The 15,060-nt window shown below is 41.2% G+C and overlaps 1 protein-coding gene across 11 annotated transcripts in view; it reads right to left on the reverse strand.

The window, feature by feature from the left end:
• Positions 1-6,710: 6,710 nt before the first annotated feature.
• Positions 6,711-15,060, reverse strand: part of sipa1 (signal-induced proliferation-associated 1) — a 35,949-nt gene continuing 27,599 nt past the window's right edge. For 3 of the 11 annotated variants that reach the window (XM_085797839.1, XM_085797838.1, XM_085797840.1), the window contains 4 exons: positions 13,770-13,868; positions 12,640-12,712; positions 11,249-11,327; positions 6,711-9,925 (listed from right to left, as the gene is read on the reverse strand). In XM_085797839.1, coding sequence (XP_085653965.1) covers positions 9,782-9,925; positions 11,249-11,327; positions 12,640-12,712; positions 13,770-13,868 — 395 coding nt within the window. In that variant the 3' untranslated portion in view covers positions 6,711-9,781. Of the gene's footprint in view, positions 10,025-10,229; positions 11,328-12,639; positions 12,713-13,769; positions 13,869-14,025; positions 14,147-15,060 lie in introns of those variants that run through there. The other 8 variants (XR_015037608.1, XR_015037606.1, XM_085797842.1 and 5 more) reach the window with 8 other exon arrangements.

The raw sequence follows: 15,060 nt of genomic DNA on the forward strand, positions 1-15,060 counted from the left end.
CGGCGACACACTCGGTGCTCCTACTTCAGAGGAAATACAACAGAAGTGTGCGTGTGCTTGTGTGTGTGTGTGTGTGTGTGTGTGTATCCCTGCTGCTCTGCCAACAGTGTCTTCTCCACTTCCAACCAGTAAAACACACAGGACACGGCCGTGGATGTATCAAACGCACCCACCTGTAAACCCTCGATGTCGCCACCTCCCCAACATTGGATTTCCCACCTGTCTCCGATGCTCTGATGATGAGCTCCTGATTGGCTGAACACACCAGGTAATTAAAAGAATAGTTCACCCAAAATTGAAATTGCACTCATTATCTACTCACCCTCATGTCGACTAAGGGCTGGGAGAAGTTTCAGAGTCCTCCGTGCCTTCTCTGAGTTACGGCGGGGTCCGTGCAGCAGTGCATGTCCATATAACGGTTGCAAATGGATACCACTTTTCTTCGTATCTCTTCGTATCTAATCTCGCACGATTTGCGCCGGTGTCGGTGAGATTTGGACCGACCAGGAAATGGAGCTTCCGCTGCAAACAAGCTTGAAATATAGACTTATTTAATTTTTTTTCGGAACAATTTCGCATTTCGGGGCTTCAATACAAGACAGACATTACATACGAGCACTATGGAGGTATTTGGATGTTTTTTGGTGTGTCTTTTTGTTACGAAGAAAAGTGCATCCATTTGCAACCGCTATATGGACACCAAGGGGGCAGTTGTCGGTCTGAGAAGTGAAGCTCACTTCCGCGTTCAAAAAACTGCAATCCCCCCGGCTTCCTCTGGGGGCTGGTACCAGAAGGGAGCATTCTCCATAGACCCCCATGTTAAAAACTTTACATCCTCAATAAACATGATCAAAGCCTGGTACCATTACGTTTTTTGGTCTCAACCGATAGTTTCTACCCCCGCACACACTCTGAGGGGGGTGAATTTTTTTTAAAACTCTACCGTTTTACTGTTATTAGGTTTAAAATTCTGGCCAATTAGGGCGCGGAAACGTGGAGTGACAGGTCCGGAGACCGCTGCTTCAAGGCCAGTGGGCGGGTTCTCGGCCGGCTAACGGCCGCACCTCTCCAAATATGGCAAGTCAAATCCAACATGGCGCGGTTCAAACCCCCGTAGTAGCGGCACAAAACAGACTCCCCCAAACCAATGGGTGACGTCACGGGTGCTACGTCCATTCTTTATACAGTCTATGATGGACACGCAGTGCTGCATGGAGCCCCGTTGTAACGTAATTTCAATTTTGAGTGAACTATCCCTTTAACCACTGATGAGAGCACGAGCTCAGAGCAGGGCTCACTGAACTGCTACATCACATTGTGCCAGTGTAATAATCAGTTTCAGCTACTGCGGTGGGTTTGTAGGCTATTGCATTTAGTTTGAGAGAGATTTACCTGCACATCACACCTGTGAGTGATCATAGGCAGCAGTTAAAACCACAGCTGCTGTCTGTGTTCACTGTGGGAAATCAGCACGACAACCCTGTGATTAGTAGACGGCTGCTCTGCCTGCAGCTCCACAGTCACCCTATAGTCTCTTTAAACGACTGATGTCTACAGGATCATCTGCACGCCCCCAGTTTGTGAGGCAGTGAGATTACCCAGATGAGATCACTATAACATCATCATCAGGGTTATATTTCCAGATTTTATAAAGCTCCTCCAGAGCCACAGCAGATGTAGCCTACTAAAACATACACCTTGTGATGAGTTATCCTTAAAAGGTGGCCTGTAGAGATCTTCTATAAACGAATAAAGGTCACTGACGTCAACATATTGTATATACTGAGAGCCTATAAACTTGTTAGGTACTTTACTCTGTGTAAAACATTTATAAACTTCAATTTTAAGTCCAACAGTGACAGAATTCATGTCTACTTGCTACTTACTCTCTTCCTCCCTGCTGCCTTCTTGGGTGCATTACTTAGATTTTTTTGGTTGGTGCTGCCACCACTTGTTGATCAGCCTGGGTAACATGTTGTTCAGGCTGCATGCTCACATTTGTTAAAGGGATAGTTCAACATTTTGGCAAATTGGCCCATTGCCATAATCGCTATAGTCATAGCAGTAGGTTCATTACCTTTAATTGTAGGTGTAAGCTATTTTCAGTACGGCGGAGCGCAGCAGCTGGCTGCTCAGAGCTACGCTATGGAGGCTAACGGAATTTCTTGGTTTCCCTCATTAAACTCATCAAATTCAACATCCCAAAACTCCACAGCGCTTTTGTAGACAAGTTGTGACCTGCACAACCACCACGCTATGAGATAATGACGGAACGATACGAAACGGAGCCGTTTTCGAGGTAAATTCATACAAAACCGCTGATGCGCGTTGCGTTCAGGGACAGTTTTTCAGCAAGCAGTCTCCGTATTTACCCTGTATTTACCTCGAAAACGGCTCCGTTTCGTATCGTTCCGCCATTATCTCATAGCGTGGTGGTTGTGCAGGTCACAACTTGTCTACAAAAGCGCTGTGGAGTTTTGGGATGTTGAATTTGATGAGTTTAATGAGGGAAACCAAGAAATTCCGTTAGCCTCCATAGCGTAGCTCTGAGCAGCCAGCTGCTGCACTCCGCCGTACTGAAAATAGCTTACACCTACAATTAAAGGTAATGAACCTACTGCTATGACTATAGCGATTATGGCAATGGGCCAATTTGCCAAAATGTTGAACTATCCCTTTAATGTGTATGCTTGTTTATACAACCAAAGACACTGTCCTCCTTTAAAAGATGAGTCCACAGGTCGCCTGTACAAGCAGCTTATCATCTTTACCATATCTACGACAGTCCTCCGCAGGTTAGAGGACAGGGGGCCACTCTTAAAACCACTGCTGCACAGCACAACTAGTGGTCAAAAAGTCCACAGTGTACCTTTAAGGTGCAATAATAACAATAATAGAGATAAAAAATAGAAATAAAGAAGAATTAAATAAAAAATAATAAAAATACTTTGAAGACCGAGGACAAACTAAAATTTTCTTTAAAAAAATCCTCAGGAGCAGGAGATAAAAGTCCGTGAAAATATCTTTGCAATAGTAGGCTAATAGATGTTCAAATATACAGTACATTTTTTTCATAACAATATAGTTAACAATGCAAGATGAATGATTGTTGGGTGCAGGGCAGGACTGAGGTGACTGGCAGTCTGACAGTCTGAAGGAGACACCGATGTGTGTTTTGGTGTTTCCTGACAATGGGAAATGAAACAGGACAGCTGGGAGTCAGAGGTGTAAAAATAATCCTTTCTACCGAAGGCGTTTTGTAAACACTAATTTTAGACGTAGGAAAGGGAGACCCCCATGATCATCCCAGCTGTCCTCACTGTCTGATTTATATTACACAGCGTTATAAGTGGTCAGTAATCAGTAACATTGTTTATAGACATAATTCTTGAGTTTTGTTGAGATTGCAGATTCAAATCTATGAAAATCCAGTAAAACTGACTTACTGCATATCATTATTATTAGTATTACATCATGGTTCACAATGGGCCAGTGGAGTGAAGTGGCCTGTTTCCAGTATGAAAACTTTAGTCAGGGACATACAGCACTTTGGATTTATTTTGGCATTGAGGAAAATGAAATTTGAACAGAAAGAGTAAAATGAAAATTACAAAGTATAAGCTTTGTCACTGTGTGCAGTTTTCTCTCTCTATGTTGCTCCCTTTTCTGTCTTATTCTCTCTTTCCCGAATCCTAAATTGACACTAAATAAAACTTGTTAAAACGATGTCTTGCCCCTGGCGTCTGTTTGGGGGAAACAAGGAGGACTTGTCACATGGAGACCTTCCAGAAACAGGGTGAAGATTAAGAAACAGTGCTGTAGAGCTGTCTGCTAATAATCCACCCTGCCAGTTTCCCAGAAAGAACAAAAGTACACAAACTCTTTTGCGTAAAAGTCCATGAACTGTAGAGTTTAAGTAGTCTGGACAGTGTCTTCTATTAGGAATTAAGACTTTAAGAAAATACATATTTTAACCTAAGTAAAAAAAAATTCTAAAAACACCTGTGAGCCCAAAGTGGTCTGATGTCTTTCATACTTTAATATTTAACTCCTGGGTTTATGACATGACGACAGGAACTCTCCGATTCGACTGTCGTGGCTTTTTATACGTGGTGCATCACTTATTAACACGAAGCTTTACACAACATCTTAAACATGTCTTAGTTTGTTGCACTGGAGCAGAAAAACAACACATTACAAGGAACGAAAAGAAATCTTGTCTGTTCAGATGGGTTTTTTTGGGAGAAATCTGAACACTGATGAACTTGAACGAGCGAAGAATTTGTTTGTTAAAAGTTATGCAATTTGTTTGAAATGCGTTGAAACTAAGCTTTTAGTATTCCCCTAAAATGGAAATCCTGAATTTAATTACATGTTATGCAAGGTGAAATAAACAATTGGTTGTATTTTTAAACACCAGCAGACCTCTGAGGTAAAAATATTTATCTGTTGTTTGTATCTGTAGATGTTTGACACTGATCACACCTCCCAAATGCAACCTATAATTAGGCTGCAGCAAATGGACTTACATTAGGCCTCATCTACACGTTGTGTATGGGCCAACAGTGGCCTGACCATTTATACAATACAATATACAAGCCTGTCTAAACACACACATGCACACAGACACAGACACACACACACACATACACACACACCAACACATGGCCTCTGTATTTACAGAACACGGATGAGTCAAACTGGCGTTAAGCCCTTGAGCTGTGTGTGACACATAGCCCCTAGTGAAGACTCCGTCCTGTGCTCCAACCCCAAATAAAGACATAGGCCGGCGCATTGTTGTCATCAGTTCTCCTCCTGGTGTCAGAGCAGAGAAGATAAAGCGTTTCTCTGCGGCCGATGTTTAGGAAAGCCTTCCAGAGGACAGAGTCCTGGGAAATGTTTGTATGATGTTGTCGTGCTGTATTATGCTCATGGAACAAGCTTTGGAAAGTGTATTTGTCTTACCTCATGCTGCATCAATCCAGGCAGATGGGAATGTGCATCCAATCAGGATTTCTTTTTTTAAACTATATTATCTCACTCTACATCTCTACATGTGTTTATGGGACTACAGGCTTCTTTTGTTTTTACATGTTGGCACAGAGAATAGGAGACAAAGATGTTGATTTTTTACTGTAGATGTTGATGTGACTGTGTTGATGTTCAGACATTTTGGAAGTTTAGTGAATTTAATGGTAATTTGATGAAATGAACAACAGCTCATTGTTGCACAGCGGAGATAATTTTAGTTGAGAAGCAGCAACTCAGCAGCTTTTGGATGGATCGTCTGTTCTTGGTCTCATCAGAGGACGAGTCCAGTGACTTTTCCTCTGGTGCCACCATGAGGTCCACAATCTGGTTTTGTTTGTCCCAACAACCAAGCAACCGTTTTTCACGTTCTCATATCGTTATGACTTTTCATTCGATTTTTTAACCATACAGTTTGATACTAATTGTTACTGTTGGTTGCATTATCTTTGAAGCATATGTTGTATGATACAATTAAACCTAATAACCATTGTGACTGTGTGATGATAATCTAACAATTTCAAAACATGAACCCGATTCAACTGTCAAGTTTCTATATTTACGTATCGTCAGCATTTTCCAGTTCCTTGCAGGATGTTAATAAACTTTGCTCTGCAGTTTAACCAATATCAGTCTGGTGGGGGTTTTGCAGAAACAGGGACAGAGCTCGTTGCCGTACTTTGCTTGCTCAGCTGATCTCAGCTGTCAACAGGAAGTTAAACCGTCTGATTCTTCAAATGCTGGTTTTCTGTCCATGTTAGACACATAATAATAACATTAAGTCAAAATGTTGAGATTAAATCTGATTCTAAACATTACATTTCTAAAAGCAACATCTTTTCCCTTCTGTCCTGTATTATACACATAACTACAATACTATATTATTTAGACTTTTGCTGGTTCAGTTATGACAGAGGCCTTGGCTGCTCTCCCACAGATAACTCTGTAAGAAACTCAATTTTCTTACTTTTTTTTCAAACTTTCTTCCTGTTTCATAAACTGACTTTTACTTTTACATTTTAGTCTTTTCAGCGGATTGCATTTGGCTGTGACCTCCGTCTGATTGCAATCAACTTGTAACTGTCAGAAGTTAAACTGCAGCTTCATTTCCATTTCACCCTCCACGCTCGTCAGTACCTGAGACGTTCTTCTCTTTAACAAACCAGAGTCAGATCTGGATCACCATGTAGGTTGAGCAGTTCCCTAAATCTACAACCATGAAAATGATCAATTCACAGCAAGGCCAAGTTGCTAAAGACTCGTAGTGAATCACAGTGAGTGAGTGGGATAGCCTACTGATGGAAAACAATGTGGTGTTTTCCTCCGAACAACAATTCAACCAATTAAAACGCTTGAAGTCTGTTGAACTAAGATCCTCTTGATTCCAGATTTTGTTTTTTTTTTATTTTCTCCAAACTAAAAACAAGGACAAACACCCCACAGATTCATTTCACCATGTCCTAAACACAAATATCTCCACATGATCTGCCTTTGGGATATTTGTGTCTGTGTTGACAAAACATCGCCTTTGCTTGGGAACACATACTTAGATTGTTGCATTTCCAGATTAGGTCAAGTAGATCTGGTATGTGACGCCCAAATGATTCCCCGATTTCCTTGTTTGTCTGCTTTTGTCCCTTTTAGGTCATTCAGCCACATTCAGATTTTTTTGAATACTGCTGTTGGATTTTCAGAGAGAGTTTATTTTAAACATTTAAATACCAAAATAATCCTCCCGTATAGGAGACGCATACGCCATTCAACACATTCATTTCAATTTAAACTCGATTCCAATGCATCATCAGTCATTTGAAGCACCTTTTTCCTTTTAATTCATTTTAAAAAATGATATATTTTTCGGTTCTTTCAACAATCGGCGGCACTCACAGAGTTGTAAACCTTCAGTGATGCTTGAGATCAACAACACATTATCTATTATTATCATTATTATCATCTTTATCATCCCTTCTTTTAGACCATATGTCACCCCAATGATTTTTTCTTGCACAGCAGATGAAAGACCTGGTGTTGAAACGGTCTCTTAGAAAAACCTTCATCTGCCACTAAAAACCTCAGGAAGTGCAACCAAAGACAAAGAAAGGAGATCACTAAGCTGGGTTCACATACATTACATTTTCAGGTAGGCACAGAGTCAGAGAGATCAGCCTTCACATATCACCAGTGTGACCAGTTTTGACCATCCATTCTGATAGAAGAGTTTTCCTCATTAAGGCGTACCTAATGGTGTTTTAAGACCTTATTAAATATGCAAGAGCTATAGCTGAAATAGCTCAATATTAGAATGATAATAAGAACCATAGTCACATTAAGCAAGAGTTGCAGATAGTATTTTGTCACGTCGTACGATGGTTGTTGGTTTTCTACAAAAGAAACTATAATTTATAACCAAGCCCACCTTCCTTTCTGACCTATTTCACATTATTTCCTCACCACTTCCCTCCAGTTTAAACAGCTACAAGAAAATCCACATTTGCATGATTAATAAGTTACATTTTTATACATACACACATACAGAGGGGAGCTTGGAAGTTGCTTGGCACATTCTCATGCTTGACCAACCTCCTACAATCTAAATAACTATACAAGACACAGTAAAACAGGTCTTCTCACACCAGCGTCTCCCTGCTCAGTCATGAGGCTTCGGCGTGTACAGCAGATGAAACAGGAGCCTGCATGGTCACGATTAACACTTGTCTGCATAATCATCCTGCAAAAGGAGGGCATACACAACCCCAATGCACTAAGTAACATGGAACAGTTCAGCTGTACATACAGTATCTTCACATACTGATAAAGTTTAGATTCATAATTTAATCTGTATATACTGTATCTTAATATGCTGGTACCAGGTATTCACAGTGACTCTAAAATAAAATTACAAGAGGAAGTTTTGTACAAGAAACAAGAGAGTCTGAGTGACTGGCGAAAGTTTGGCATCCTTTTCGTCGGAGTTCAGAGTTTGTGGTTGGAGTTGTTGAGTTTGTGGTCCAGTCAGTTCTGTTTCGATTGCGTTGGGATTCAGGAGAGCTGCCTGGGCTTTTTCGTTGGCACTGAGGAGAAGCAGTCCGACTCCTCTGAACACACACATTTTGATAATGGTGCCGTCAGCAGTGGACACACACACACACACACACACACGCAAACACACACACACAAAAAGGTGAGGTAAGGTGGTGTTCAAGGGGATGAGATCTTATCCACCTTCTTATGTTGAGCGAGACATAACCTGGGCAGGTTAAATAAAGTACAGTATGTGATCTGTCCAGTGCTGATTTTTCCCCAAAAAGAAAAAAAAAGTAAAAAAAAAAAAAAGTGCAAGAACGTCACAAACACACACAAACACACATCAGGGTGGAAAGGTAAGATTTCACCTATTGTCCTTACCGCTACCACTCATAAGCCATACTAATAAACAATTACCAAAAATAGTCACTGTAGACATCCGCCAAACACAAAACATATTTAAATACAATATTCTGTATTTCACTATTAGTTCAAGGTGTTTTATCCAGACATGTAAAGCTATTTTGCGAGCTGAAAGAAAAGCCACCTTTTGGCATTTTGTGGTTCAGGCCAGCAGGAGATCTTCTACAGTATGGCTGCTACAATAGTGAGGTTAGAAGAAAACAGCTACAGGCAACCATGGAAGGAATCTGAAACAGATCTTTCCTGCCATCGTTTGTGTCTTCAGGAGAGGTATAACCCTTTTTTTTTTTTAGTATCCCTTCAACACTGTTGTCATACACACTTCCAGGAGGAACAAGCATGCTCAGTTCATTTTTGACATTTCCAGTTTATGTCCCTTTCATTTGTGATTTTTTTTAAACTTTTTTTTTTTTTTTTTTTTATAATTATCTCTCCTTAAAAACCCCAGAATTTCTTAGATACAGTACTACTGAGAAGTGAAGAGGGCAGAGAGTGGTGTCCTTATGTAACAGACCTGGCTCTGAGGCGAGGCGGTTAGCATCATTACGTCTTTTGAAGTAGAAGGCTGCCTATAGGCTCGTCAGCATCACGTTCCCTTTTTTTTTCTAGTTTTTTCTAGTTGTGTTTTATTTCAAGGCCTTCCACACTAGCAGCGCCAGGCAGAACCACACTCAGACATTGCAACTACACGTCTGGCAGAGAGGATAGCGATACTACTGTTCACATACATTATTGGTGATATATATATACACTTTTGGTCATTTCAGATAAGACACCACCAAACATGCTATACAGTGTCTCTCAGTCTTAATTGCCACTTTTTATGCAAGTGCTATTCAGCCCAGCTTGTCAAGTATTTGAAGCAAGGTACAGTAAGAGATGCACACATACAGACACACATACGCGCACACACACACATGTGACACACATCCACACACATACTGTATCATACACACAGACACACACACTCATCAAGAGAAGCACTCCAGCATAGCGCACCAACACAGCAGCCGGAGAGCTGCCGGCTGGTCAGTCTATGATGGTCATGGGAGTTGACAAATGTCTTTTTTTTCTCTTTTGTATGGATTGATTTGCATACTCCTTCACCGACAGGCAGGTCCAGGATTCAGAGACTGTGGTGATACACAGTTTGAAGAGGAAACGTGTGGGTGTGTGTGTGTGTGTGTGTGTGTGTAATTTGCTTTTGCAAATAAGTATGAAGAAAATAAGTGTACGGAGCGTACAGGGACATTGCACGATTTGCATCTTTCCGCTGATTTGTGTGTTTGTGCGTGCAGTGGTGAAGCTAACAGGGCTTGTTGACGTTGCACAGCAGCTCGGTGACTTTGATGAGGCGGGCGACTGTGCTCTGCGACTCCTCCTGCAGCCGCTGATTGTTCTGCCTGAGGCTCTGCACCTCGGCCTGCAGCACCGCCTTGTCCTCTTTCTCCTGAAAGACATCGGCACACAACAAAACAAAAGCCGTCGCTCAGATCGCTGTGGCAGGAACGGGAGGGGAGCGACAGGTACAGCGGTGGCGTTAAGGAAACTAGTGGGCACACATAAACACAGAGCTTGAAATAAAACAACGCAAACAGTGTAGAGAAGCACATCACACTGCAGTGAGGAAGAATAAAGTCACAGTCCAAAACAGTACAGAAACACTTGGCCACTGAACTGATCATTTGTTTAACAGAATTTACTTGTGTTTTGTTTTTCTCTTTTAGTTGTCTATCAGGTAAAAACACCAAACATTTGCTGACTTTTCACTGTTAATATCATTTATTAAAATCAGTGCTTTATGGGCAGCTGGTCAGCTAATCCCTTACAATGGTCATAGGGCTGCAACTAACAATTATTTTCACGAGCGGATAACCTGATTATTTTTCACTGTTTCATTGATAAAATGTCAATAATTGCGGGAAAGCACATTCACAATGTCCAAGAGTCAAAAGCGATGCTTGTTTTGTCCAAACAAGAGTCCAGAACCCAACGATGTCCAGTTTACAATCATATAAAACAGAGAAAAGCAGCAAATCCTCACATTTAGGATAAGGAAGATGAACATAAACTGTCATGTAGCTTATCAACTAATTGTATCAGCACTAAATGATTTGTCATTATTCATGGACTAAATTGACTGATTAGACATTTGATGAATCAATAAAGAAAATAATTATAGTTTCAGTCCTAATAAAGGGCTTAAAAATAGATATTGGGAGAAATATAGTGCTTTGTACATACAGAGACATTTACAGTATAGACAAGAGGATTCTCAACACAACGTCCATCCGTCTGTAGTTGTCTGAGGAAGGCCATGAGATGTGGCTGAAAGCTTTGGAAACTTAAGCGGACGTTGTGCTGAGAATATTATTCTTTCACATTTTCATGAAAAATAAACATAAGTAGTGCAGAAGCATGAGGAAGTATTGATAACAGCATTGAAGACATCTTAAATATTCTCTTTAAAGTATAATGAAATAATATCCAAAAATCTGAAAATGTAAATGTGGAAACAAAATTCATAATTCTACACACATAAATGTCTTTTGAGTGTTTTTTCCGCTGCATCTTGCTGCAGCTGTGAGTTGAGATAGTTGTGTGGAGGAGAGGGTTTGTGCACGGAGACAAGACGCTGCATCAGAAAATACTAATCTTCTCAGAAACAATTCAATTGAAATATTTTCTCCTACCTGCTGACTTTTCCTGTGCAGCTCACTGAAAATGTTATTAGAGGAAAAAAAAAAAAAAACATTCATGAAAGTCAAAGCACCTTTTGCAGGTCATCCTGCAGCTTCTTCAGCATGGCCTCCAGCTGAGATACCTTCTCCTCTAGGTGGCCTGGAGAGTCACTGCAACAAAGAGGCAGTGACACTTCGTCAAAAGCAATTAAAGGATTTAAAGGATCCTATAGGAAAATATATGAAATATGCAAAACAACATGTGAAAATGGTTTTCTTTTCAAACAACCAAACCCGAATCTGGATGTCTTCACTTATATCTACTAGATTTAAAAAAAAAAAAAATGTTTTCAGCATTTCTTATGTTCCACAAAGTTGATATAATATAACTCCTCCTTTAATCTAATGTAGAGAGTGAACTTTTTAATTTGCTTGATCGGCCGTGGAGCCGTGTGTCACTCTGGCAGCTGCAGAGCTCAGGGCATCGTCGCCGCTGTCTTAATAAAACCTGTAATACTCAGAGATCAATTTACAGTAATTGCCGTGGCTGACGAGCAGACCTATTCTGAGGGAGTACAGTCATCCCATGATGCATTTCGTCTGACTGCAGTTATCCATAATGACTACGCCCATACAGAGCCAAGCAGGAGCTCTCTCCTGGTGATGGGAAAAGCACAGAGTATATTTTACTTTTTCATTTGGTTTATTTGTGCAAACGATCCAAAACTGCTTAATAGTGAGAATCTAATGTGAGTATTTTTGAAAGCAGTTGAGGCAGTTTTGATTCTGATCTGTTTTATTCAACTGGTTTGTACTAACAAATAGAAAAACTGGACTTTTGATTGAAAAAATGTTGTGATTGTTAACTGCAATTTGCAAGTTAAGGTCCACAAACAAATGCTAATGAAAGGTAGATATGTGCAGTGTAACTGTACCAGATTTCTATTTTAAGCATTTTTACTTGGTGCCACAGTCATCAAAGCCGACCTTTACAGTGTGTGGGTGGACATAAACCTTGAAACAACTAAAGCTTTGGACTGAAGAAAAGCTCAGTGTTGCTGTTTGCTTAATTTTTATTGACTTGTTTTCTGTTTTGCTTTTGGCAAACAGATCTGTGGACGTTATCTGCTCAGACACAGCGTGAAGGAGAAGAAGAGAACAACCGAGAAGCTGGGAAACGTCTGAAAGAAGAGTAAAGTGGATTAGGGTGGGAGTTGTACAGAGAGAGACGACACCGTTCATCTGTGTCTGCATGTTTGTGAGTGCATCACTGAGTCAGCGAGAGGGCTCCTCTCTTTTGTGGGAGAGAAGAAATCGCATTGACTCAAACAGTGGGATGTAGCCGATAAAGTCCAAACAACTGAGAAAGACTGAAGCGTGGAGGTCTAAAGGGAGGAGACGTGTGCAGCGATGCAGATGAGAAGAAACTACAGCAGTGTTGTAATGTCTGTTTTCTTCCTGTATGTGCTGCATAGCAACCCACCTATCCTTTGAGTCCCTCAGCTTCCCGTCCGTCTGGTCAGCTCCTGCTTGTGATGGGTCTCCAGCTTTGCGATCTGTGATGAGAAATATTGTGTATATATATTATTGCTATCACTGTATGTATGTAGACACTTACATTTATATTCTTTATATCCTTTGGAAAAGGGATGTCTGTTTTTCATTCAAAATTAAATGGCCAAAAGTATGTGGACAATCACGCCAGAGCCATTATACTGCTGTCTACTCCTCTGGGAGAACTTGATTTTATATCAAGGCTGAAGCCACAAGGGCTTTAGTGAAGTCAGGCTGGTGTTGGGTGATAAGTCCTGGCTCACAGTCATCCTTCTAACTTGTCCTAAAGGTGTTGGGGCTGTTTTTTTCAGGTGAGTTCCTCCTCAACAGACTGGTAAAAACATTTATTTCTGTTTTCATATGGATTTGAAAGATAAGATAAGAGCCTTTGCCAAAGAGCTTCCACAAAATTGGTCACACACTACAGTCAATATTACTCTATATTTGGGAGGAGACCAAACAATGAAAGACTGTCCAGGGTTGTCCACATAATTTTGGTTATTGCATTACTGCAGTGGCTCAGGCAGTAGAGTGGGTCGTCCAATAACCAGCGGGTTGGCGGTTCGAATCCCGCTCTTGCCCAGTCTCTGTCGTAGTGTCCTCGGGCAAGACACCTTACCCACCTTGCCTCGTGTGAATGCGTATGAATGAGAGGTCGGAAGGGCTGTTTGGCACATTGGCAGCCACGCTTCCGTCAGTCACACGTAGCTTACCACCACTGGTGTGAATGTATATGAATGAACAATTTATGGTTACTGTACGCGATTTGGGTGTTGGGTAACAATAGAAAAGCGCTACAGTATATAAATGTAATACATTATCATTATTATTGCTTCATTTATACTTATGAAAGATGTAGAGTATCGAGGAGCTTTAGATTGTGGCACAGTGAGAACTCTGCAGCTGTCAGATCTCATCTTGGTCTCAGTTGGTGTTTGTGATTGTGCTGAGTTGACCACTGTGGCAGCTCGTTGTATTATTCTGCATGTGTGTGTGTGTGTGTGTGCAGACAGTACAGATGACTGACAGCGAGGTGTGCATGTGTAAACAGTTTCCCACCTTCTCGTGACAAAGCCTCCAGGATGCTGCGACAGGCTGTGGCCAGGTCGGCGATGGACTGCCACTCCTCCTCGGTGGAGTCTGTCGTCTCTGAGAGAACTGGGGGAGAGAGAGAGAGAGAGAGAGAGAGAGAGATGAAGGATTACATTTATTGAGCTGCCGTCTCAAACACACACACACTCACATCTCAGTGCAGCAGACGCGTGTCCACTGCAGCAGAGCAGTGAGAGTGGTCATCATGGGAATCTGGGTTCACCTTGGTTCTGCAGTAACACAGAGCCACCACTAGGGGGCGCTGCCGCGTTACTGCTGCTCAGATCCAGGGGCAGAGTACACAGGAAGTGAGATGATTGTATGTAGAAGGTCTGCAGGTTTCACTGAAACCAGTTTTCTGACTTTGTAAGATGTATTTTACCAGATAAAATAAAATTTAAAGCGGAAACAACCAAAACACAAAAGAAGAAGTTCAGAATGTAAAAAAATAGCTCAATATCATGAGGTTTTGGTAAATTACAGGATGAAAACTAAAAAACAAAAAAACAAAAACAAAAAAAACATAAAATAATATTTAAGATAAAATAAATGCTTTTTCTTGTGCTCTATTTCATTTTAGTAAGTTTAAAAGATGTGATGGGTTTAATTGCCCTGCAGACTTCCTGTGAAAGAACGTATAATGTAAAACACTCCTGAGTCCGTCCCGACAAAAATGAGAAGAATCTGATGAGGGGATGAGTGAGTGTGCGGTTAAATGATGAGTCTCATAGTCTCAGCGGAGGCCGAGCAGATGGTGTAAGAGGGGTTCCTTGATTTGGGGCTGCCTAAAAACTCCACCCCTCCCACTACCCATCTGTCCCCCTTTTATCCCAGCCCTGGCAGGGGGTGGCAGCAGAGCAGGGGTGATATTAGATTAGCAGAATAGGGGGCAGCGTGGATGAAAGAGGAGGGACAAAGGGGATGCAGTGGGGAGCAGAGGGAGGATAATGAAGAGAGGGATTTAAGGCAGAAAAAATCTGGAGAAAAAAGGAATTTAAGACTCAAATCAGGCAGAGATGATCTGCAAACATGTGTAATTGTTCCAGTTTGGCTTCAGCCGAGCAGTTGTGTCAGCTGTTGTGTCTGAGGCAGGGGCATTGTTCTGGGTCTATTATCAGAGTCATAACATCATAATGACTCAATATCATAACATCTCTCAGCAGTGTCTCTCCTAATCCATTTCAATTCATTTATGTTTTTATTTTTTCCCCCTTATGCTCCTTTTGTTAAAGAGTTCCAGTTTAAATACGGCTGGGTG

This window comes from Trachurus japonicus, chromosome 14, assembly GCF_045865225.1.
Source record: "Trachurus japonicus isolate A0001 chromosome 14, Traja_1.0".
Lineage (NCBI taxonomy): Eukaryota > Metazoa > Chordata > Actinopteri > Carangiformes > Carangidae > Trachurus > Trachurus japonicus.